This window comes from Chenopodium quinoa, unplaced genomic scaffold (genome assembly GCF_001683475.1).
Source record: "Chenopodium quinoa cultivar QQ74 unplaced genomic scaffold, ASM168347v1, whole genome shotgun sequence".
Taxonomy (NCBI): domain Eukaryota; kingdom Viridiplantae; phylum Streptophyta; class Magnoliopsida; order Caryophyllales; family Amaranthaceae; genus Chenopodium; species Chenopodium quinoa.
The window spans coordinates 1,264,777-1,291,800 of NW_018744501.1; the positions used below are offsets into that span (position 1 = coordinate 1,264,777).

A 27,024-nucleotide genomic window follows, 5' to 3' on the forward strand; every position below is an offset into this window, starting at 1 on the left:
GCTCCATTGTTGTAGATGAGAGATCAAGGAAAGAAAAAGAAAGAAGATAAAGGCCGAATTATTTTTTTTTACAATAGCATTCGCACTGGTTCAAACCGAACCAGTGCGATTCACTCATTTTCGCACCGGTTTGGTTTGAATCGGTACTCTTTCCCTCAATTCCTCCTATTTTTTTCGCACAGGTTTTTTAAAACTGGTGCACATTTTGCGATGCTCATTTAAGTTTTTCTACTAGTGTCAAGTGATCGGAATGTCTAGCTAGAGGCAGCTTCCAATCAGTAATATTAATGCATAATTAATATTACAGCTTAATCATGATTGTTACCCTTCGGGTCACACCCAATCGAGTAACCGAACCGAAACGAAAAATTAATCCGAAGGATTAAATGAATCATTAAAGTATTACGAACATAGACGTCGAAGCTTAGATCGTCGGAACCAAGTGTCGTAAGTCGAGTCGAATTTAGGAATCGACGAGACGAGAAATCAAGCAAACAACAAGTTACAAATATACCCCTAGCCTCATAATGCCCCGAGCAATCCGAGGGCCAAGGGCAATATAGCTAGCCAAGGCCACTGCCGCAAGGCAAGGCTCGGTCGGAAGCTCAACATGCCTAACATGGCCGAGCGTGTTGGCCAAGCATGCCTTGTGCGCATCGCAAGGCCAGCATGGCTGGCCGCATATGCTAGGCGAGCTAGCAGCACCAGCCGCACCATCGCAAGGCCAGCAGCACGCAAGCGCTCGCTGGGCCTCGCACATGGTCGCAACGAGTGTGCAAGCTCGTTAGCAATAGCAGCGCACAACCACGCATCGAAGCTCGCATCAGCGAGGCTTACTATTGCGGGTTGGTGCGAAGGCCTTGCACGCGAGGTAGCAGCGTGCTGGGCTATGCCTAGCACAAGCATTGCAGCAGTAGCAGCAGCACGCAATGCGTGCGTGGGCTGCGAGCTGTGCGTGCATGTGTGTTGGGCTGCGTGCACGCACAACACCCAGCTAGTAGGCCCAACCAAGGGGCCAGGTTGCCAGCGAGGCAGCCTTGGCGTTCAGGCAGCACCAGCTGGCGCGCGCGCATTAGTCGTGTGTGGGGAAGCCGGTTTTTGTGGGTTGCTTGGGGAGCAAGGGGAGGGTGGTTCTCCCTTGTTGTCCTCACCTAACCCCTTGCTCTCCACTTGACACTTTTTGTTTGTTGATAAATCAAATATAAGGTGCTGACATTAATTTGGTTGTGCCAATTTAATACTCTATTATGTATTATTAGCTTTATGATTCAGATTACAATCCTTTTCAATTAACTAGCTTCATTAAGGGAAACATTTTAAAGAATTAATGTGCTAAACTAGATTGCTAGATATATTAAATAAGAATATAAGAGTTAAGATATGTGTGTGGTGTGGGAAACTTGATTCAAGGAATCAATGTGTAAGTAATGTTAAGGATAGATTTGTCAATTTAAGTGTTTGGGTTGAGTTAGCTCGATTCGGGTCAATTTGAGGTAATTGCATTACTATTCGGGTTGGGTTACATCAGGTTTTGTTCGGGTTAAAATAGATTGGGTTGAATTCGAGTCGGATTAGTAACAGGACGGGTTGAATCCCAGTTGGGTTGAATTCAGGCCGGGATAGTAATTGGTCGGGTTGATTTCGGGTTTCAATGGGTCAAAACGGGTTTGGGTCAATCTCGGGTTCGAGTCGGGATCGGTTTAGGTCAATAATTGACGGGCTATGTTCGGGTCAGGTCATGTTCGGGTTCGGTTCACGAATCCTAAGGTTAACTCGAGTCTCGGGTTGGTTTCAAGTCGGGTCATATCAGGTTTGGGTCACCAACTTTTCGGGTTCACACAGGTCAGGTCATGATCGGGTTCGGGTAAAATTTCCTGGTCGGGTCAGCTTTTGACAGCTTTACTGATATCTTCTACTCCGTAAAATAAAGTAGTGATAAAATTATTGCCTTACTTATCTTTAGCAATGGTTGTCAAAGGGAAAACATAAAGGTTTGAAAAGTGCAACCATAAATGCTTTATGCAACGCTTAGAACACCGTTGTTGATTCAATGTTGCCTATGCCCTTTTTCCTTGTAGTATGAAAGTGTGCTTCATGCCACACAACAGAAATCGATTTCAAAGACTGGTTGTGATAAATGTACGGCCCTGGAACGCAGACTTGATGATCTCAACGACAAAAATGAGGCCTATTGGTACATACGGTACGGGATAGAGATAGGAACACAAAATACATCCATCACAAACCTTTGTAGAGAAAGAAGAGGAACAAGATTGTTGGTCTCTTTCACAAGGATGGCAACTGGCTATACGAAAATAGGGAGATTGAACGGATTATTTTTTATTACTATGATGATCTCTTCTCGTCTAGTAATCCTTCGTCTTTAGAGGGCCGTTTGGTTGGGGGTATTCATCAAAGGGAATGGGAATCAACTGTCCTGACTCCCTTTCTTGTTGTTTGTTTGGCATTTTTTCCCATTCCCTTTATCCTCTCCATTACCCCAAATCCTTCCAACTTTATTCCCCATCCCCCTAGGTTTTTCCATTCCCTTTCCTTAGCCACCACAACACCACCATATCCAAACCAGCCACCACCATCCTACCCTATCCCACCACCCAGCCACCATCGCCGCACCTCCACAGTCCCTCGCCGAAGCTCCCCCACCCATTGCCAGAGCTCCCCCGTCCCACGCCGGAGATCTCCTCCCCCAAAAAACTCTAGCAGCTAGGGTTTCGAGGGTGAGTTTTTAGGGTTTTTGCGAGAGTGGGGGAGTTTTTTGGGGGAGGGGATCTCCGGCGTGGGGCGGGGGAGCTCTGGCGATGGGCGGGGAATAGCGAAAGAGGGGCGGCGAGTGGTGGGGGAGGGGCGGTTAGTGGTATGATGGCTGGAGAAGGTAGATAATAGGTCTTGTGTTGTGTGGTGGTGGAAGTGGTAGCTTGTTTCCCTTTGTTATTCAAAACAAACAACATAACAAATTTGGGGGTTTTTAATTGAATTCCTTTTCTTCCCCTTTGTTCATTCCATTCCGATTACCCCGTGCGAACCAAACGGCCCCTTAGGATTAAAGAGGGCCATAACAACTAGGGGTGAGCAAACCGAGTACCCGGTCAAAATTTTAGGATCCAGACCCAAAATTAGTTGGGACCGGGTTCTAAAATTTGGAACCGGAATTGGAACCGGTACAATCGGGTCCTAAAATTTAGGAATTGGAATTGGTTCCACCGGGTACTAGTTCCGATTCCGGGTACCCACTTATGTACATAATTGTTAAAATATAATACAAATCTTAATATTTTTTTGGTTTACTTTTCACTTTTAGCGTTTAATACTTATATTTTTATATACATTAAGATATTTTATTTATGTTGAATATTAATATATATTTTTTTTTCTAACTAGATACATTAAACATATTTTTGTTTTTTTTAAACATATGTAATTCAATATATGTTGGGTAACCGGGTACCCAACCGGTTCCGGTTCCAAAAAATTGAGAATTGGAATTGGAACAGGTTGCAACCGGGTCCTTAAATTATTACCTGAAATTAAAATTACCAGATCTAATTCCAATTCCGAACCTGCCAGTTCCTAATCGATTTCGATTCCGATTCCAATTCCAGGTAACCAGAATTTTTGCACACCCCTAATAACAACAATTCTAGTTAAACATCAATAATTAATAAGGCATCATTTCCTTTAATTTATTTTATAAATATCCAACATTTCGAAAGACGTACTATTAAACAAAATCAAGCAATAACAAGTGTACGTGACAACACACATACGTACACGCAGAAAAATAAATAAGCTAATTGGACATGATTACCATTCCTTATTAGAATGAAACATTACTTTGATAGCATAAATTATCTAATTATGTTTTTTGATGTCATTAGAGATATTTTCAGCATCCATAGCAGCTCCGTAGAGTCCCCTTCTTGCTAGACCAGCACAATACAATCCATTTTTACCCTTCCAATTGTTAGGAAAACTTTGCTTTGACAATCCATCTTCATTCAACAGATAGTTATCTCCCTATTAAATAACCAAGGAACTCATGATTAAATAAAATATATCAAGTGAAGTGAACACGACTTAAGGTATACAATTTCACAATTATTTTAAAGCAATGAATGCATCAAATATTCATTATACTTCCTTAGTTTTTTTGGATGCATTATTTTTTATAAAAGAAGTTTCAATTCAGTTGCATCACTTTCCTTTTTAATTAATAAATTTTCTATCTCTTAATAAATTTTCTATCTCTTTCCTATATATATGCCCGGTTTATTTTTTCTCTCTACTCCAAAAATTATCTAGGAGTCTACAATTATAAAAATAATACATCTAAATAAAAACGGGGGAAATAAAAGAGATCGATTTTTCTATCATATTATTCATATGTACGTCATTCAAAAACTTTATCCGAAGTTGAATATGTAGACCATACATACATATCTAATTAATTTTACCTTGAGCCATTGGTTTGTGGCCCTTTTAAAACCAGTGGCAAAAATAATAGAGTCAAAAGCATACGATCTGCCATCCTTGAACAACACATCATTGCCTCTTATGCTTGTGATTGCCGGCAAAATCTGTAACATTTACCGTTCCATAATAATAAACTCAACGTTACAAATTGCAATTACAAAAATATGACAAAATATGAATAATTATGTAGCACACCTAGGGACATTGATTAATGTTCACATGCAATGTACCCTGCTTTGCTTTTTCTTGTGTCTAACGCATTCACACATCATATTCATACTAACTTAACAAATCAATGCTTCGCAACAGCTAATTAGGTATAATTAAGCTTGATTGATTATTTCTATATGTATAGCCCTACTTAGTTACTATTATTGATGGCTAGTATTATAGCTATTAATTGAGTTGATGTATGTTGTTGAGATTAACAGTATGTATAAAACCGTCTTACGATCATAAAAATACCTTGTAGGTTGATTATATTGGGATAGTGTCACAGGCTTTCAGTGACAAACAAAAGTGGTTCTATAATAATAAGACAGTCTTAATATAAAAGTTTTTCGGTTGAATTTTGGTTTGACGCAGACCATGTAGTTTGTGAGCTATGTTGAATCATTTAGACTTTTCATTTTAATACCTTAACATTTGTATCATGTTCTCAGCACTCAAATATATATAGGTGATGAGACATTTCAACAAAAATCCCAATGTGAGAAAGAAAACTACTGTATCTAACTATAAATTAAGAAACAAATTATGAACGATGTTAAGAAACTAAATAAGAGCGTGATTTAACTTCTTTTTCCTATCAACAAACAAAGCAAATTATTGATATGTTAGATTTTAGGGAACACATAAAGATTGCCAAATAGTTGATTGGTTGGGAAATAATAATACCTGAATTTCACCAGATTTGATCTTTTGAAAAGACCCTTGATCAATAATTGGGTATTTACCAAAGGCAACTTTTAAATAGAAGGGACCTTCTTGGGGCCTAGTCAACCCGTATTTGGTCACGTCACCATACACAATTTTACTGATGAGCACCAAGAAATTGTCCACCCATTTTAATGGCAAATGCTTCAGAAGAACTAGTCCCATGTTCACCATTCCCTTGGACAATATGTGAACCTACACCAAAAATTCAATTTGCAAGAGCTTTAGCAATACTCACACTACTAACCATCGATGATATAGCACGTTCGTTGCACATTTTTTTGTTTTTACAGGTAGAAACAGATATATTGGGAACTAATATATAATACAGTGTTTGAAGAATATTACCATGCTATGCAAATGATTACTAAAAGAGCTTTACATTTTATACGAAGTGATATTATATTTCTGGCTTAGAAGAGTGGAAATTTTTTTTTCATTTTTTTTTTTCAAAAAAAAAGTTTTCGGATATGTTATGACCTTACTTGTTTCATAAGGTAGCATATCGATCATCATAAGCATAATCACTCATTTGTTGTTGAGTAATTTATTACAAGGTCAATTATGCTAATAATCACAAGTGTACTACCTACACACCAACAGTTAACAGTTAGATCTACTCCTAAGGAATAAAATTTGGGACCATTTTCTCAGATGGAACTCTTAAATACGATCAATTAGCCGTGATTGTGAACAACCTACACTTCATTTAATCAAGTACGATACATATCAATTCTCAAAGTATAATATAAACTTCATTTTCTTAATATAGTATGAAGCTTACTAAAGTCAAAGAAAAATTAAAAGCAAATAATCAATTCCAAAAGAAAATCTCTCTTCTCTCTTCTCTCTCTTCAAACCTAACCACCATATTAAAACTTAGGGGCTGCCATCGATTTTATCGATAATAAGCCCTAAATTCTTCTTCAATTTAATGGTTTTAGCCAATAAAGATCACCAACAGTATGGTGATTATAGTCAGTCCCTCTATGTAGGGTTTAGTAGGTTCCTTAATGATAAGATTTTTAGTGTTGTTTGTTTGTTTGTATTTCGTGTGTGTAGGGATACAAATTTGGAAGATTTGTCTTGCGAATTTGTGGAATTGCGGGTATGTTGGTTTAAGGGTGCAGATTTAGAAGATTCGTCTTACAAATTTGTCAATCTTGATGACCAATCAAGTTTTAGCACTTTCGTGACTATACATCAATGGAGCTCCTTCAAGAACAATGCAAAGACATCTAAAATTATTTAGGAGCAGTTCAGAAGCGGTGCCATTAGTTTAGAGGTTTTAAATACTTGTATTGAGAATTTAGAACTCTTAAGGGATGATTGTAAGTTCTGAATAACTATTATTATTTAATGAAACAAAAAACATTTGTATACGTCGGATTTACAATTGTGTTATTATGAGGTGAAAAAGTTACCCTTATTCTCATTAAAGTTATCCTTATCCTCACAAAAGTTACCCTTTCTATTATTAAAGTTACACTTTACTCACATAAAATTACCATTTACTTTGCCATTAGTTAATCATTGATTAATTGAAAGTTACCCAATAAGCAACAAAAAAAATGAAGTACAGTAGTAATCAACAATTTACTCAAGATATATAGAGTAATGAATTTGTCGTTGATTTGGTATCAATCTCCGTCTTTCCCAAATCTCACCAATTCAGCACAATTAAGTGAACAAAAATTCCTAATTATTGTTGTATCTTTTCTCACGATCGATATAGTATGAAAGGGTAAAAAGATTGAATTGATTTTGAATTATATAAAATTGATGTATATTGTGAAATTAGGGAGGAGAGAGAAAGTAGGAGATATGAAATTTTCATTATCACTTTAGCATTGAAATAAAAGGAAAAGAAGATTGAAGAGTTGGATTAATATTCCAGATTTAGAGCAAAGGTAGTGTTGAAGTGGAGAAAGATGTTGATATTGTCAAGTCTCAGTTTTCTATTAGATGCCACATGGACCTTGAAAGAGGAAGGAGAAAGAAGTCTTCAGCATCCCGCCATTCAATAATTACTGTAAATCGGATTTTTTGTAAAGTTTAAATCACCCCTCCCTATTCCAATTAAAAAAAAAAAAAAAAAACCTATCCCTAGATCCTATGGGCTTTTATTTAATTTATTGGGGTTAACAAAAAAAACATTACAATTGTACTATTTTAACGAAAAGGTATTGATATATGTAGTAGCTCGATTTAATATATTTTCAAATTTGGAATTAATTCAGAAATGCATGACAAAATCACTTATAAATCATTATAATACATGTTATACTAGCTTTTATATGCATGCGAAGCGTACGTCAAACAATAAATAAAATATCTATATCATTAGTTTTAGATAACAACCTAACTAGCCAAATTTAATGAGTTAAGAATAAAGATTGTCCGATTAAATTAAATAACAAAAAAGACACAAAAAAAAAAAAAAAAAAAAAACCTACAAATATAACCTTAGAAAAGTCAACAAAGATAGAATTTTGCGTGAAAAATCTAGCATACAATAATATACATGTAAAATTATAAACAATTTTGTATGTGAATAAAAAATGATGACTTAGGTGACGGTTGCAAGGTTAATAGAAAAATGATGATGGTTGTCATGGTTGATGGTTGGAATGGTTGATATAGAAACTAAATAATCAAGAAAGTGTTTTTCCAATGAAGATGAAAAATATCTATAATTAAAAAATACAGATTGGAGAACATAAAAAAGAAGGTTTGTTAGTGTAAATACCCATCAAATGACGAGTGAGTAACACATAAGGATTTAATTAGGTAAATTATTGTTGATTTGTGAAAGAGTAGATTGATTAAAGGAGGGAATAATTTTATAATAATTAGGGAATTTTTAATTTGATTGTAATGAGAGATTGATTTTTTAAAATTACTAATTGAATAAATGAATGAAATTATTTAATTTAGGAAGTACTTTGATGTAATTGAAGATGACAGATTAAATCATGACATTGATTGAATCAATAATATATGTTTTTTTTTTTTTTTTTTTTTTTTTTTTTTTTTTTTTTTGAATTTACTATATGTGTATTTGGTTGAAGATTGATGATGAATCAATTTAATCCTTAAATGCATTGAATAATTACCTTTATTAATTTTATTCTTATTTAAGTATTGAAAATTCTATGATAGTCATCCTTAAAATGGCTATCATTATACTAATTTTTTTTATTGGTTTATTTTTTATTTACTTTTTATGTTAAAATTAATTATAAATATTTGTTTATATATTTAAAATTATTGTTTTATATATATATATATATTTATAATTAATTTATGAATTATTTTTTAATTTTAGTAGTAATAAAATCTGGATTTTGAAAATTAATTAGGAAAATTTAAAAAAAATTCAAAAGTTATTTCAAAATTAAGAAATGAATTATAAACATTAGATAAATGATTTATAATGAATTTTAACAATAAATAAATAAATAAAAATTAGCCAATACAAAATTAGTATAATAATAGTCATTTTAAGGATGACTACCATAGAATCATCTGTTTTAGTATTATAGTATAAGCCAAGAGAAATACTAAGGTCATTTTAGTGAGACACCACAATCTTCTCTGTTGACTTATATAATAGATTTTTTTTTTTTCTTCTGTGTACATTTAGCTTTTTATATATAATCCTAAGCCCCTAAGACTATGTATATGCTTTCCTTTTATGAAAAACTTAAAAAATATAAAAATAAATAAATAAATTGTGTGAGCTTAAAAAGTGGATCACTCCCACTAGTACATTTACACGAGCACTAACAATCAATAAGATTTAATGCTTGTCCTGTATTAAATCATCAATCTTTATAATTGCTTGACTTTCATGTTGTATTTATATATTATATGATTAATCAATCAGGCCAATAGCTAGATTAAACTACTCCGTAGCACATTCTAACAGATTTTGTCACTTAATCATTCAATTTTAACGTGAAGATTTACATGATCAAACTTAATTTCAACTGTAATACTCAATTTATCTCTTTTTCATATTCTAAATTGTCTTCAGATGAAGGAAAGGTACATCATAATTTATCGGATTTCTACAATTGATGATGTAAATGGAAGTTACTAAAAAGTCATATATGATAAATTTGGTTTACTTTGTCACGCTTAATTTTTTTTTAATTTAATTATACTCATATATTTCATGAAGTTTTGATTTTCAAGAAACAAGAAAGATCATTGGAAAGAATTATCAAATATAGTCAAAGTTTTAAATAAATAAATGGGTAGAAACATATGGAATGAAGGTAATCGTAGTAATTATAATCGTAGTAATTATATATTTATATCCGGTCTAATTTTGATAACGGAAAACTATGAATATTGAGAAAATTAATAGGTTTTAGTTAATTTTTTATTCTTTTTGTTTCCCATAATTTCACATTTGATAAATTGATATTCACCCATGTTAAATTATGAAAATTTTAAAACTTGTACATGAATGTTACAATCAGCAACCTACTGTCAATTATCTCTACAGGAGTAATAACTACCAAACATTGTCGTACCTTCATATTTTCACTTTCTATCGGTCAACTTGTGTGATGAATTAAATAATAATTGAATTGGTCAATTTGTTTATTAGGCGCATTGTATACATACAATAAACTCGATTTAATTAACATCCTAAATTCACCTAATTTACATATGTACACAGTACACCTCTAATCAAGTAGAGTCAATTTATGCCTCGGAAAAAAAAAAATAAAAAAAAAAAAGTAGAGTCAATTTAATAAAACAAATTAAAAATATCTCAAAACAAAAAACAAAAAGTAGAATGAATGAATCTTCAAAAGTTACGAAACACCATTGAATCTCATGATTTGTCACACCATTATAATACTCCTTCCATATCATATTTCATAAGAAAGAAAGATTAAATAAATAAATTTAACTTCCTCCTTCCTTTTCTTATTGTTCTAATGTTCTTCTTAGTTAAGATTTTTGTGAGATAAAAAAGGTCAAAGTATCCGCATTAAAAAACCGAAGGAGTAATAAATAATAGCAATATCGATAAGATAAGATTAGAAAACTTACAGGGCTTCTAACAACAATGGAAGTTTTAGCACCATAATTAGCAAGATCAAGACCAATTTCAATGCCGGAATTACCAGCTCCAATAACCAACACACTTTTGCCTTCATACTCTTTACCAGACCTATATTGTGTAGAATGCACTACTTTCCCTTCAAAGCTACTCAACCCTTCAATCTCAGGACAATATGGATCACATGTTTCACCACTTGCCACCACCAAATACCTCCCAACATACTCCTCCTCCTCGTCGTTGTCGTTGTCGTTGGACTCCGCCTTGTCGGTCACTTTCTTTGTCACGACACGCCATTTCTTTGTACCTTCATCTAATTTGGCACTCACCACGCGCCTCCTGTACAAAGGCTTGATCCCAAAATGATCAACGTAGTTGTCCAAGTATTGTAAGAAATCTGTTTTTGGGACGTATTTTGGGTAATTGGAGGGCATTTTCATGTGAGGAAGTTCACAATATTCCTTTGGTAAATGTAGGTGAAGGCGATCATACGCCTTTTTCTTCCATAGAGAAGCACAACAATCTTCCCTTTCGAGTAAGATGTATGGTATCGAGTGATGGGTTAGACAGGCCGCAGTGGCTAGCCCGGATGGCCCGGCCCCTACAACAATAACAGTCGATTCAGCCATCGTATCTGACTGTGGTTCGTGCTTAATGTAAAACGCTTAATTTTTGAGGGGTTAGGATGAGTTTGAAATAATTTGGAGTTTGGAATATTATTTATGTTCACTTGTTGAATGTGGACTTTTATGTGTAAAGTGTGTCCACATTATATAGAAGTAAGAAAATAGAAAAATAGTACGAGTAGTAGGTTTAATTGTATATATATTATTACGAGTATATAATTAAATAAAAAAAAAGGAATTATTGACTTGACTTGACGTATACTCGAATATCATGCAATCTTGATTCACTATTTGTAGACAAAATAATAAGGCTGCAGCCCAGTGAGATGAATGAAGAATCAGCGTCCCTCCCTCCCATTTATTTGCCCCAATTAAGTCATATTTGGTTTACTTTATTAAATTTTGGTTCTCTATTTAATTTAGGTAGGGTAAAATAGATTCAGAAAATCTTTATGGGTGTAAATGAATCGAGTCGATCAATAAACTATTCGAATTCGCGTTCAGTTGTAGCTCATTCATTCATGTTTGTTTATTTAATAAATGAGCTGAACTTGAACAATTTTGAAACTCGTTTAATAAATGAGCTTGAACACAAATATAGATACATTTGTTCAAATAAGTTCATGAACAACTAGTTTACATATATTCATAAACTACTCGTTTATTTATATTCATGAGCTATTCGTATAATGTGATAAGATGTGATATCTCGAAGACGCAAAGTGTTGTTATGTGAAATCTTTTATATAAATTGATCATTTAATAATATTTATATATTATTGATGACTATTCACAACTATTAATATTTAAAAAGTCGACGCTTGTTTATCAACTCATTATTGTGTACAAGCTTGAACAGATTTTTGAACTTGATTGAAGCTCAAGATTATGCTAGGATACGCCTTAGTTATTAAATGAACTTGAACATAAGCAAGGTAGTGCTCGACTCGGTTTGACTCATTCACACCCTATATATCTATCTCTATTATATAAGCCAAGAGGGGGTGATGTGGTGTTGTTAAAAAAAAAACTATATTAGCCTCATTACTTTATGTTAATATTTAGAAAATCAATGTTTATTGACTTTTAAAATATTAGATATTTTGATATGGAAGCAATACAAATAATAACAATTTATATTTCGACACTAATTCTTCACGAGTGTTAAAAAATAAACATGTCATTAAACTTTTTGAAAAAAAACATAAAACATATTCATATGCGTTATATTAATTTTAAATTATGTTAAAAAATTGATACTATAAAAAAAAGTACATTAAAGAAAAATAATGGATTGTAACCTGTAAAAATAATTTCATTCCAATAAAATAAAAATAATATCATTCAGTAAAAATAATATCATTCAGTAAAAATTAATTTCATTTTTGTAAGAATAATTTAAGTTTAGTAAAATCAAGTTTAGTTCAGTAAAATTAATTTAACTTCAGTAATAATAATTTTACTTTAGTAAAAATAATTTTAGTTAAGAAAAAATCAATATTTTAAAAGAAGAAATATACAAGAGAATCTGTGAAAAATAATTTCAGTTTAGCAAAAATAATTTCAGTTCAGTAAAAACAATTTCAGTTAGCTAGGAAAATATAATTTAAGTTCACCATAAATAATTTTAGTTAAGTAAAAATAATTTGAGTTCAACAAAAATAGGTAAAGTGAACCAGGCCGTAAATTATTTACTAAATAAAACAAAAATTATTTTTTATTGATTCCCTATTAGGCCCTGTTCACTTCACCTTATTTTTACTAAACTGAATTATCTTTATTGAACTTTAAACTATTTCTACTAAAAAGAAATTATTTTTATTGGGATGGAATTATTTTTACTGAACAAAATTATTTTTGATGAACCGAATTATTTTACATATTTTCTATTATAATTCTTTATTAAAATTACTGATTTTTACTGGACTTAAATTAGGCCCTCTTCACTTCACCTTAAAAAAATAATATTTAGTAAAAATAATTTAAGTTCAGTAAAAATAATTTCAGCTTAGTAAAAATAAGTTCAGTTCAGTAAAATTAATTTAAGTTCAGTAAGTATAATTTAGTTCAGTAAAAATCAATACTTTTAAAGAAAAAATATAATAGAAAATCAGTAAAAATAATTTCAGTTCAGCAAAAATAAGGTGAAATGAGCTGGGCCTTACTTTTACTGAGCTGAAATTTTTTTTAATGAACTGAACTTAGTTTCATTAAACTAAACTTATTTTCACTGAACTACAATTATATATACAAGTTTGGCATTAATTAAATTGAATGAGATTATTTTTTTACAGAATTTTTTTTTAAGATGAAGTGAATAAGGTCTTATATTTCTATTTTACAATTAGTTTTTTTTTACTAATATGAAATTATTTTTACTGAATTGAACTTATTTTAACTTAATTGAAATTATGTTTAATAAAGTTAAATAATTTTTACTGAATATTATTTTTTAAGGTGAAGAGAACATATTGATGATTAATTGTATTTATTTATTTTACACATAAAAATATTGTTACAATAATATATTTATACATTTTAGTAAAAAAATTCATACTGGTTTTATATAAAAGACAAATTTGATTTTATTTGCATATACAAAGTAATCTTTATTGTAATCCCTTTTTATAATAAATAGATGAAGCCCGTGCGATGCATGGTTTGTTGTATTTTTTAAACTAATTTTTTTTATATATTATGTAATAAATTTTGTTATTTTATTTGTTGGTACGTAGTATATTATTTAATATATTTATTTTAAAATAAATTGTGAATTTCCTCTCAATCATTATATATTTAGGTAAAATTTCTATCTCAAAAGATAACATTTATATTTAATTAATTTAAACATCAAAATTTCATTCGCTAGTTTTGCTTATGTGGCATTTGAATTATTTAATTCTAAAAGAAATTACAAATCTCTGGCTATAACTAAAATTTATTATCCTACATGGCGCGTTAAATTATTTAATCTTACGCGGCGCTCTAAAATTTTGGGAAAAAAACTCCCCTCATGATTTGTAGGAATGTTTGATTTACACATAATATTTGTTGCATTCCTTTATAAATGGTTTCCAGATAATGTGAATTTATTGATTATGTAAATGTTTAATACTTCCTCCGTGTTTAGTTATTGCACCACTTACCATTAAGGAATTTTCACAAATCAGGAACTAAAATATCTCTCTGTTCACATTGCAAATTAAATACTCAATATACCCTTACTTTTAATACTTGATTCTTTATTAGTTTATACTTACATCACATGGATAATTGTAGTTTAATTTTACCCTTCTTTCTCTTCCTTTCTTCCACTATCAAAAAAAGTGTGTCCAACCTCTATGGCGCAATAATAAAAGAACGGAGAAATTAATATAGAATCGAAAGTTAGAGCTATTTTTTATGAATATGTCCCAGACAACACACATTTTTATTTAGTTGGCCACACCGTGTGGCCGAGGTTACGTATTCAGGGGTTACTCGGTCAGTCAGGGATTACTCGGTCATGGGTTACTTATTCTGGGGTTACTCGGTCGATCAGGGGTTGTTAGTCTGTCACAAAAAACGTGTTAACCGACAGAGTAACTGTTGACCGACTAAGTAGCCCTTGAATAAGTAATCCCGGCAAAAACGCGCTAAACGACTGATTAACCCCAAATCTAATAAGTAACCCTTTACCGAGTGAGTAACCTCTAAATAAGTAACCCTAGTCACACGATGTGGCCAGCCATATAGAAAAAGCACCGTCCCGACAATTTAGTTAATGAGTATTATGATAACAACCATAATTATTTCACAACAAATTGAGTTTGAACCTGACAATGGCTCATGATGTGGTATTCTACTACATACAACCAAATTACATGATTTTCAAAATATATTTATTATTTATGTACTCGCAATATTAATACATCTTTGTTGGGGTATATAAATCAATCCTGGCCTGACCTTAAACCATCAGGTAAAACTTTTAGTTGATTTAGTCCTTTAACATGGTGTTAAGAGTTAGTGTGACACAAATGTTACAGGTTTAAATATCATTCACCCCCACTTTCAAATGGAATATTTCGCTCTGGATATGAGGGCTCTCATGTGAAAGGGGCGTGAAAAAGTATATAAATCGATCTTAACTTAACCTTTTGGTTGAGTTGACCTTTAAACAATCTTCATTTTTTTATATTTGCATCACATCTTTTATATTTGGCAAGTTTTTTAAGGAAGTGATTGTTATATATTACATTCCCCAGATCAATATTATTTATAAAATTTCGACCGTCTCTTGTAATTTTTACATTACAAGATATAACCATGTGTGTTCTTATTAGATTCAACTCAATATTAGTTTTTATGAAAATGCTATAAATAGTCCTTAAGACTATATATAAGCATTAAATATACACTAGAATATCGTATAAATTTAGAAAATCATAAAAAATATAAACACTAATCACACTGATTTGCACGTGTTTTTGTTATGAATTCCAAATTTTATACAATTTTCAAGAGTTTATTTAATGCTTATACGGTAACACGCAACTAACACTTCTCTTATTTCTGTTCCATAATTTTATCATAAGACTAATAAATTTTTCGGTCATTGTTGATTGGGTTTAGATTAACTAACAAAAAGTCAAGGAACAGAAATTAAGCACAAGTTTTTTGTGATGAAGATTTATGTAATGTCACGATGGATGTTAATTCTACATTTACAATCAAATGTATCAAATATTGTTCGATTTCAAAACTACAATAGATCGAATACTCCCTCATAGAGATTGTATCAAACAGCGATGTGAAAGAGAATATTCATCAATGTCAAATCTCATTTATAATGATCGCGGGTCGTATGCCCAATTAGAATATTATTTGATCCAATTTCTTTTGTATTTGCTAGTTTTGATTTTATTGTAGCTGTCGTATGACTCTAATATCAATGAATTAATTTTAATTTTTTAAAAAAACAAAAAAAAAAAAAATTAAGCACAAAAATTTATGTACACTCACCCTTCCTTTTTATTCTTTATGTTTTGAATTTTACGATCTTCATTCATATAAATTTTCTTTTATCACGTATATATTCAACATGATATGAACATAATTTTAAAAATATTATTATTTTGAAAATGTATATTAAATCGAATCTAACAAAATTGCACATGACATATAATGAGATTTTGTGATAAAAGTTTTTAAAAGTCGACCAAAAATTTTAAAATGTCCTGTAAAGCATGAAAAAAGAGTAAAATTTTAGGTGGCGTAATTGATTGTACACTAATTTTTTCATGTCATGCCTATTGAAGTTCATGAACCAGATTTTTTTTTTGGGAAATGTTGTACATAGTCCTTAGGGTTGTATATAAGAAGCTATAAATTGGAAAAACAAATGAAAATATAACATTAATTACAGATTTGCGCATGATTTTGTCATGCATTCTTAAATTTATATCAAATTAATTTTTGAAAAAATTGTCAAGAATAATACGACCTATGGCCACTCTTCCAAAAATAAAATGACCTTTTGACTATCCCAAAATAATATGACCTTTACGGTGCATCTGCTTAAACAAAGCAAAAAAAACCAGTAACTTATTGAATAGGTTAAACAGGACAGCAGTCACATTTTGATTGGTACGGTTAGACTTTTATTTAAAAACAAAAAAAACCAAAACAAATAACAATTAAATTAATTTTAAAATAATTTTTTTTAAAAAATCCCCATTGTACTAGCCCCCTTCCAGCCACCACAGAACTAGCCCCCTTCCCCTCTGCATTCCACCCTTGTTCACCATTGTAGACCACTCTTCACCATTGCTGAAATAGTCCCTATACAACACATTAACAGATTCAAGCGCAGATTCATCACTTTCTCCATTCGAAGAGCGACTTGAACAATTGAACATAAAGATGATACAACATTTATTGGCGTCAAGAGAAGTAAGACTCATGCGAGGCTTCGACGGAGTGGCAAGATTTTTGCCGGAGTTTTGCAACGCAAGGCGCGCGGAGGTGGGAGTAGGTTTGTTTTCTCCTTTCGGCGGATTAGTTCACTAGTAGCAAAACACAAATGACAAGCGGTTCAAAACCCCTAATGGGAAGCGGTTTTGAACCTTAAGGGCTAAGGGAGAATCCCATTGCCCCAAAGCGGTTCAAACCGCTTCCCAGTTTTTAGAATGGGCAGCAATTTAATGCCTAAACTGCTGCCCATTATGCCTTTAAAAAATAAAAAAAATAATTTGTTTTTTTTTTGCTTTTTTCACATAAATTGAAACACAAACTAAGCATACGTATAAAAAATATATATTTTCATTAATTAATTGTTGTAATAATACATTTTTATTCAAAAAAATAAATAAATTAATACTACAATCTTTGTTGCAGCTCTCGTTCCCCCATACATGAGGCAAGCCCACCACTCAGAGCCCCAACAACTCCACCACTAGACCCTGGATCTCCCACTCACGCACTTACTCTATCTCCCTCTTTATCCACCCTGTGTTCGCCCTCAGTGAGAGAAAAACCAAATAACAGAGCTGGCTTTCCTGGTAGTAACCAACTAATCACTGGATTTGGAGAGCGAATTGTATGCAAGAACACCGGTATAGTTCATATGTTCCATACTCATCAGTAGGGGTGTTCAAAAATTGGCCTGGACTGAAAAAATGGACCGGATCGACCCCGAACCGGACCGGACCAAATTAACCGGGCTGGTTTTCAAGTAGAGAAATTTATTTTCCCATTCTTCGGTCCGGTCCAATCCAAATCCTAATAAAAACCAGTCTTGGATCGGACCGGTGTTTGGCTTAAAATTATGCGTAGTACATAAAACCTTTAATAATAATTAAGATTATCCTTAACAAGCTTGAAAAACTTTTGTTGTACGAGTTTTTTTTAACCAAAGATACAAAAAAAGACGTTAAAATATTGTTTTTCCTTTATATTTTTTCGAATTTTCCATAAATTATTTACAATTTAGGAAATTTTTTTATAATAATTCTAAAATCGGTCCAAACCAGTCCGCTCCGGGTTTTGGACTGATTTTTTCAGTCCGGTTCGGGTTCGGTCCTAGCTTAATCGGTCCGCTCTTTGGTTCTTGAAATTCAATTTTTCGGTCTTCGGTCTGATTCGGGTTGGTCCGGTCTTGGACCGATGAACAGCCCTATTCATCATCCTAGGTTGACACATGGGCGATCTCCAATTTATCTACCAAACACCAAGATCCACACGCACCACCGCACTTGCCATTCTGCCCACACTCACAAACATAAAAAAAAAATATCAATAATTAGATCAAAAAGTTTAAGATCTAACAACAAAAATTATAAAAGTTATAAACTAAATGTATAATCCAAAATCACAATAATAACTTATTCTAATCTAAAATTAAAATTATATTAAAAAAATACAAGTGATTAAAATCTAAAATTTGAAAAAAAAAAAGAAAAGAAAAAAACTAGATCGAAATTCTTACCTAAATTAAAATTAGATCTGAAAAACGCTGGTGGTGCTCGGTGGGTGTCGTCTCGTTGGTGGTGTTGTTGGTGTTGCGCTATTGCTCGGTGGTGCTTGGTAGGGGTTGCTCGGTGGGTTGCTGTGGGCTGCTCGGTGGTGCTTGCTTTGTTAATCTGGGTGTTGCTCGGTGGTTGTTGTGGGTGTTGCTGTGGCCGGTGTTCCTTGGTGTTGTTGTGGCCGCATGATCTACTACTTCTTGTTGTTGTGGAGTTTCTTGAGGCAAATATTGTTCTTTGCCAACAAGTCAAATACCCTATCTTGTTCTAGAGTATTAGTGGGCTACCCCTAGAGTTACCGGTTTCAAAGATTGATAACCTTGCTAACGTAATAAAAACAAATAATAAGGAAGCTTTCCCAAAGAAAGTAAAACAAGTTAGATTGATTAAAGAAACGAGTAGATGAACATATGACAAAAGATACAAATGCTTTTTATTAATTAACGGATAAAGTCAGGTCTACAATTGTACAAATTGAAGGAGAGGTTAACTCTATGTTACTCTCTCCGTTTCGCATTAGTTGCAACATTAGGCTTGGCTCATAGTTTAAGAAAATTATAGACTAGACTTATAAGCTTATAATATAAAGTATTGTTAGTAAAAGATAGAAATAATAATTAAAAAAAAAAGTACTATGGGTGGGGTTGGTAGGAAAGAGAAATAACAAAATATTTGTGAAAATTGGGTTAGTAGGAGAGAGAAATTATAAAATAATGGTGGGTCCTTTCCAAATATAGTAGTGTTGCAGTTAATATGAAACGACCAAAAATGAAAAGTGTTACAACTAATGCGAAACGGAGGGAGTAATACAATTGGAAATGCACGGACGATATTCAATACATGCTAAGGAAACAACGCTATTGCTTGGCTACTAAGCCAAGGGAAACTAAGAAAGCTAAGGAAAAAGCTTAAAAGAAATGAAATGCTTGTTGTTAATTGATTTGCTGATGTCTTTCCTTCGGTCTTCGTGCCTCTATTTATAAACAAATTGGAGCGGTTATGGCTGACTCCTATAACTGTTTTTCAGTTATGCTTCTTGGCGCCAACTCTCTTTGAAAATTGAATTGTCCACTTTGCCTCCAAGACGGTTCTTTTTCATACTGAACCTTTGGAAAATACCAGTCCAATTTAACTTATCCCTGTTTGGTTAGCCCGAAACCTTTCACTGACTCTAAGGTCCAATTTACTTGGTTAAATCGGGTCAAAGTCAATAAAAGTCAAAAATCTGATTTTTTTGGGTCTAACAAATGCCCCCCTAATTTGGGTGGTTGATGGCGTTTGAAACCAACCAAATTATGACCTTTTTGCGAAACAATAAGAAGTATTGCGTATTTTTAATTTGCGAGTAGCAAAAACACAAAGCATTAAACATTATTTCGTATTTATAAAAAAAAAAATAGAAATTTACAAAAGAATTGCATTTCAAAACTTAATAGTTTTGAATTGTGTATGCTCTTTTAAGGGTCAAGGCTAAATATATACAACGATATACTTATTGAGTTGCCTCTAATACCCAGGATCATCCTAAATCATCGTTAGTGCCCTCTTCATACTTGGACTCTTTAATAGGCTTCAAAATCCCAATTACCAACAGGATTTGTTTAACTCCAATCCACTATATTGTGTCGAGCAATTGAAGTGTCCCAACATTCACATGCACACCAGTATCTAAGAACATGAGCCTCCCCATTTGGTCCTCGTGTTACTTTGGCATTGTAGTGTGTGCCGTAACAGGCAATCAATCTTTTCATGAGTAACCTATCACAGGAGAGAGGATGAACAACTCTTACCTCTCTTACCCAGCCTTTACAGACTAATGTAGCATTTGCCTTATCTTCATCTTCATCAATCTTGGGTAAGATGTGCTTCCTAAGGAGGCCAGCATCTACCCCCACCGTAAAAGCATTTGCGATGACAGGCCTAACAGGGTCTCTTAAATTCATTGGCCTTTCTCCCCATCTTTTGTTCACTCTTCTATTAAGGACTCATCTCTTTCTCTTCCTATGATTCTATATCCACTTAGAGTTCTTGTTAATGGCTAAGTGGTGATCCGGGGATATACCAAGATATTCAGAGATCCATACTGCTTTATCAAATGCTCAGGGCTGTTTTCTGGGACGATCGCTGGCCATGGCATTATCACTTCATTCTATGCTTGGTCTTGTTCTTCCTAATTATCATTTTGTGGTTCCTCATTATTACATGGCACTTCTTCATGAACTAGTTCAATTCTTCTTCAATTTTGAATGTTTTGATGAAAAGGGATTTTAATTATTTTGAGTATTCTAAGATGAAGAGACAAACTCTGATAGTTGATTTTTAGAGAGAGAAAGAACTTTTAGTTTTGGCTTAATGAAGAAGGAAATTGAGTGAAGTGACTATAAGTATTTATAATCACTTTTGAGTCACTCTTTGACGGTTAATATGCTTTGTAACTTCTAAGTGTCGTGGTATAACCACGTAACTCTTCACCTTCGCCACATTATTACATCATACCCTTTCACATTTTAACTAAGGGTGATGAATGTAAGCCGTCACGAAACTTCTTTGGTAATTTCCACTTCCAATTTAATAATAATTACTTATCATTTAATTTTATAGACAAATGGGAAGTATCTTTTCTATTAAATAACAATAAATATTATTGTCTTCTACTTGGTAAATCGTGACAGAAATTACGATTAACACCCATAATATATCCTAATTTTCGAAAATCAATAATATATTTGTGTGAGTATTAACATAATTAATCAATTGTACAGCCTGATCACATAGCCAATATATATATATATATACATATATGTATAATCAGACAATTCCAAGTTTAAGCAAAATAAAATTGACTTATACAGAGTTAAGACATGATAAAAAAACATGTTTAGATTCTTAGTTTTAGTAGAAACTAAGAACATGTAACACATCATGTTTGAGCGCTTAACTCATTTGTCAAAAGGGATAAAAGAAATCGAACCAAGCAAACCCTAAACTTGATCAATTCCAAGCATAATTGGGCCTTTTGGAACTTTTGGGGTTCGAACATATCCGAAGATCCAGAGCTATCTCCTTGCTCTATTAACACCATTCTTCCCAAACTTCTTGGTGGTGATCTCCTTACCTTCTTCTGTCGCCTTTTCCTCATATGCTCACCTTCAACTCTCTGGCGCCGGCGGCTCCTCTTCTTATTAATAGGTTCATCCCTTAGAACCAACTCAGGATCATAGCTGAGGCATGCATTGTCTACCCATATCTAGCGCTGGCGCTCTACTTCTTCTGCCTTTTCTGCTTCCTTCTCCATCTTGTTCCATTTCTCCAACCATCCTTCAAGCTCTTGGCTGCCTTCATCTTCCGAGCACTGATTCTCTACCTCAAGGAATTCAATGGGTAATTTATCAAGGTCTAAATCAACCCCTGTTGTCCCCTTTTGATGAGACTCGGCAGTACTAGAAGTTGGACTTTCCATAGCTAAATTGAGAGAGATTTGGAAAATATGTTAAAGTTAACTTCTCAAACAAAAGATTTTTGTTGAGAGATATGATACATATGTGTTTTAAGTGAGAAGTGATTTAATGATATTAACTATATTTATAAATTGAAATAAATGTTCTGATCACTTTATATTACGTATGATTTTTCAGAAATTACCTAGTAATTACCTTGTAAAAATTTATCAATAGTGTTATTTGATAAATTTATCGAAGGATAATATAGTAATTTCTTACTCTCATCGCTTGATTCCTCAATTATCAAATTGAGCCTTAAAACGCATCGTTTAGGGTTACGCTTCTCAGTTTCCAATTGAAAATCAATTTCTTTTTTGCGAGACTCTACTTAACCATTTTTATTATTTTGTGTCTGAACGATATCAAACGGTACAATTTAACTAACTCTCCAACGCTCGGGAAAACTATAAAAACCTTCAAAGTATCCTTACAACATCTCGTCACCAATTCACTCTATGATCTTCCAACTCTTTCAACCTTAATTTGTTCGAACTTTGTGAAGTGTAAAATGACTTCCCTTCCTTTCCAAGAAGTGATTGATTCCCTCTTGGTTAAAGAATGTCCAATTGAGGCTCATGAATTGTGTGAGTTGATATGAAAATACCCTCAAAACTTTAGATCTGACTTCCTTTTTCACCTCTCATTTTCAACCACTGTGTCATGCATCTTGAAAGGCACAGCCTCCATAGGACTAGTGTTTCATTTTGATCTTTCATCACCTAATGCTAAGCAAGAGTTTCAAAAGGAAATTTAGCCAAGTTGACCAAGTGCATCCTTGGTAAAGGTACACCTCGCCCTGCTGCGTTTATTGAATTAAGCCCAAACGACGATTGGATATTAAGCCAAAATCCAATTACAGGTTGGGTTCAAGACCTCATAGCTAGGGGTTGGTTCAAGCAGCTTTCCAAATTCCACTCCACGTGGGAGAAGAAGAGAATTTTCAGTTCCTTAGCCTGGTGACACATGGCGAGATTCCATTCAATGGGTCGCTGACATGTGCTCTTATATCGCTCTGGGATCCCGTGTTAAACTGCTTTATCCTGCGCCAGGATTGTATGACTATAACCATTGTTGATATCGTTTTTCTTACTAGTCTATCTTCTTATGGCGATGAAGGCCAGCAAGTACAGCATTGTTGAAGGCACTGGACCCTTGTACCAAAGAACTCATAATCTTCTGAAGAAGATATTAGCAACATCCAAAATCAGCAAGGTTGGCTTCAATGCCTATATTTCATACTTTACATCATCATCATACTCATCTGGAGTATCGTCAGAGGAAGAGGTACTCTTTATTCTATTCGTTCTTACTCGTTTAATAACGTGCAAGTCTGGTGGCATTTCTACACTGTTTTTCCCCACTTGCTGTGAACATTTCTCATAGCAAGTCCTTTGTATCTTTAGATCCAATTATGCTAGGATAGTTGTGTAGATGTCTGTTTAGATATAGGGAAGCTCTACTGGTAAAGCAAAGCTTAGAAAATATTAGAGGCCCCTTGTGGTAAATTAATCACTTGTTGGGGTCACCTTTGCACCACTTTGTGTATGGAGAAAACCGAAGAAGAAGTTAGGAAAGAGATGGCAGATGAAATAGTATTGTATTCATCTAGACTTGATTACAGGGCTAGAACTTTGAAGGTGGATTGTCATTCTTATGCTGAGATTTTTTTTTTAACTATTTTTACCACTAGAAAGTTCATGAGCCCAATCTTGTCATGCATTATTTGTTGGAGTTAGACCCCTTGCCTGTTAGTTGGCATGTTATGAGTCGTAAAGACAATCCAAACCCTACAATCTTTGGGTCTTTGATGCTACTCCGGACTGGCTTAAGTAAATGGGTATGATGAAGACCTTTGAGAAGGACTCCCTATTTTGGTGTCCTGTTTTGGCTTCCAGGGATATGCCTGTAGGAGAGCCAGAATACTTTGGTTTTGAGGCTTACTATCCTAAAATGGTAGCCAACAAATTTGGTTTATGCCAATCTCTTGTTGTTCCTTTGTTCACTACTTGCAACATGCTCTGGGATATCAGGCCGAAGTTTAGGGAAGAGGATGTTTGGAATAGTGAGTATGTTACATATCCCTCAAACAACTTGTAACCCTAGAAATCAATCAATGTGGTCTCCTTGAGTTATCTCAAGTGGTGGTAACATGAGCCACTTCAAGGCCCTACTGTTGAAGATGCCAAGGCATACTTTACTGTGAGTGTGGGCAACTACAAGGGTATGGTTCCTTCTCAATGTTCATTCCAATTCTTTCTTTCATTTTCACTCATAATCTACTTTTCAGGCAGAAAGAAAACTTCAATTATCAGCCCACTGCCATAGACGACTCTTATAGGAGTATTGTTTAGCCCCACAATGATAGAGTTGGATTGAGAAAGATGATCTCTCTTATAGGAGTTCCTTATAGAAGTCAAGGAGTAACAGGCATAAGAGCATCCCCATTTCAAGTCCTGGCACAAGAGCATAGTCTGCATTAAAGACAGAGTTAGAGCTAGAAACTAATGATATCCCTCACTCCAATAAGTTCATTATCTCTAACTTGTCCAAGCTTCTTGCATCTTGTTACTCACTTAAGCTTCCTTAGTATCAGGTCTCGCTGCTAACATTAAAAGGAAATGCAAATCTCCAAAGAAAACCACGATGTCCAACCCTGTTTCAATTGACAGTGATGAAGAAGAATTGATAGATATAACAAACCATCCATATCTCTTAGAGAAAACTACTGCTTCAAGCTTGTTGTCATTAGAGAAGTTACCCCTTCGTGATCTTGTATCTTCTTCTCAAACATATTAAAGGTTTAATAAGAAGAGATAAGGTAATTTTGACTCTAGCTGGAGTCAAAATGCTGACTCTAGTAAGAGTCAGGGTGCTAATTTGGCTTCATATAATCAGCCAGTGGGGGATAACTTATCATCTGGTAGTGATCCCGTTGCTCCAGGTGCTAAATATAGTGTGAGTTATCAATCAGGCCCTTGTCAATCAAACTCTGAGGTTCCTATTTGAGAACCAATTCCTGCTTCTTCTCTTTGTTCAGACCAGCCTGCAGATTCTACTTCCAATCTGGCAAACAAGTCCACTCAGTCTGTCGATGCTAATGTTGGCACTAATGCCCTCCTAGATTTAAATATGTTATCTCCCACTTAAAATCTTTTAATGTCTCTATAATCTATAAATATTCTGATTTTGCCATTCTTTTTAATCACAGACACAATGTTGGCTATCCACTCTGCATATTTGGTGGGTTTATAAATCTTACCTCCAAGAGTTTGGCAATTTTTTCCTCTATTTTTGGAATCAATTCTGGAGATAAATGTCTTGGATTATGGACTATAGGATTGCAACCTGGTTTGATGGGAAGCTTATACTAGATAATAGAAGGATCTATACCAGGCATTTCGTGATGCTCCCATGGGAAACAATCCTTGTATTTTTGAAGCATGTCAATTATTAATGATTTATCCTTGTCAGGTATCTCCTTACTTATATAAGTATACCTGGGACAATCACTTGTTCCAAGATTGACTTCTTCTAGAGGATCATGGACTTCCTTTTTGATATCTCATTCACTCTTAGCCCACACCTTCTCATCCTCTTCTCCACCATAAAACTCTTTATTATAGCTTGGCGATGATTGGGTATGGCCATCAGAGTTTGAGTAGTCAAATAAACATTCAGGACTTTCCATGTTTGTGTTACCCTCTATATCATGTTGAGAATAATAACTTGCATCTAAATTTTGAAGAGCTAATAAAGTACCAGATCTGAACTTGTTTTTTGTGTAATTAATCATAAAAACTTGTTTGAATTACAACTGTACATAGATTAGATACTAAATATATCCAATCTTTAGTACTTCAAACCCATAGCTGGACTCTGCAAGTGAGATGTGTCTATCTCCATCTGCATCAGCCTCTTCTATTTTAGCGATTGCATTTGACACTACCTTTAGTTTAGGAACTGACTGAGAGTCAAGTTTGAGTACAATCTCGTCTGTCTTTAGTGTTGACTTCACAAGAACCCTGGGAAAATCTTGGTTAGTATCAATCATAAAAACTTCTACATCAGCACAAACTACCTCATATTCATCACCATTCCATAATATTATTTTCTGATGCAAAGATGAGGGGATAATATACGTTTGATGTAACCATTCTCTACCTAGGATAGCATTTACAAGATGCTTCTCTTTATAATATAATGAATGCTGAAATAGTCCTAGTTGTACCTACTTGGATCTCAATACATGCTAATCCTTCCGTACGTTCAGACTTACCATTGGAACCAGCAATGTTAATCTTAACACTAGCCAAATCTTTCTTGCTTTTACGAATTTTTATTAAAAACAAACAAAGGCATCATATTTATAGTAGCTCCTATATCAACTAACACTTTTCCTAGCTCAAATCCTTCGAAATTAACAATCACAAAAAGAGGTTTGTTATGTGCATTATTAACATTGTAATTTCTTAGCAAATGTTGAATGACTAACTGGGAATTGATCATGTGTTACCGTTTCTCTACTAGGAGAGATAAATGTTGCTTTATTCAATTCAGAAGATATAATAAAGAGTTTATACTTACCCCCGGCTCTAGTCTGATCCACTTCATCTGCCTATAAACTGGTGCCAGGCTTCACCACTTGAGCTCTAAACTCCACCGGTAAATTCACGGTATTACAATCTTCCTGGCAATCCTCTTCTGAATAATTTGACAAAAATTCTAGATCTGACTTTGAGACTTCTAAATTAAGACCTTCCAGGTCATAGTCTACTAACTAAGATGCAGGTTGATCTATGGCCATCAAATCATCACCTAAGCTTTCATCCTTATGAGATTTTGGATCCCGATCTTTTTCTGGGATGCTCTCCATTAATTCTTTC

At 33.6% G+C, this 27,024-nt stretch overlaps 1 protein-coding gene across 1 annotated transcript; it reads right to left on the bottom strand.

The window, feature by feature from the left end:
• Positions 1 to 3,676: 3,676 nt before the first annotated feature.
• On the bottom strand, positions 3,677 to 11,280 carry LOC110697822 (probable indole-3-pyruvate monooxygenase YUCCA10). The gene is made up of 4 exons (XM_021875218.1): positions 10,501 to 11,280; positions 5,389 to 5,622; positions 4,473 to 4,595; positions 3,677 to 4,035 (listed from the first exon to the last, which is right to left on the bottom strand). Exons 1-4 carry the CDS (start codon positions 11,137 to 11,139, stop codon positions 3,871 to 3,873), a joined length of 1,161 nt encoding a protein of 386 aa, XP_021730910.1. The 5' UTR covers positions 11,140 to 11,280; the 3' UTR covers positions 3,677 to 3,870.
• Positions 11,281 to 27,024: the final 15,744 nt, after the last annotated feature.

Excerpts from the sequence above, each read along its gene's own strand:
- LOC110697822 (XM_021875218.1), bottom strand. The coding sequence starts at position 11,139 with ATGGCTGAATCGACTGTTATTGTTGTAGGGGCCGGGCCATCCGGGCTA. Across the intron at positions 5,623-10,500 it reads CCATTGTTGTTAGAAGCCCT|GTTCACATATTGTCCAAGGG; the intron begins GTAAGTTTTCTA and ends TTTTTGGTGTAG. Across the intron at positions 4,036-4,472 it reads CCACAAACCAATGGCTCAAG|GGAGATAACTATCTGTTGAA; the intron begins GTAAAATTAATT and ends GTTATTTAATAG.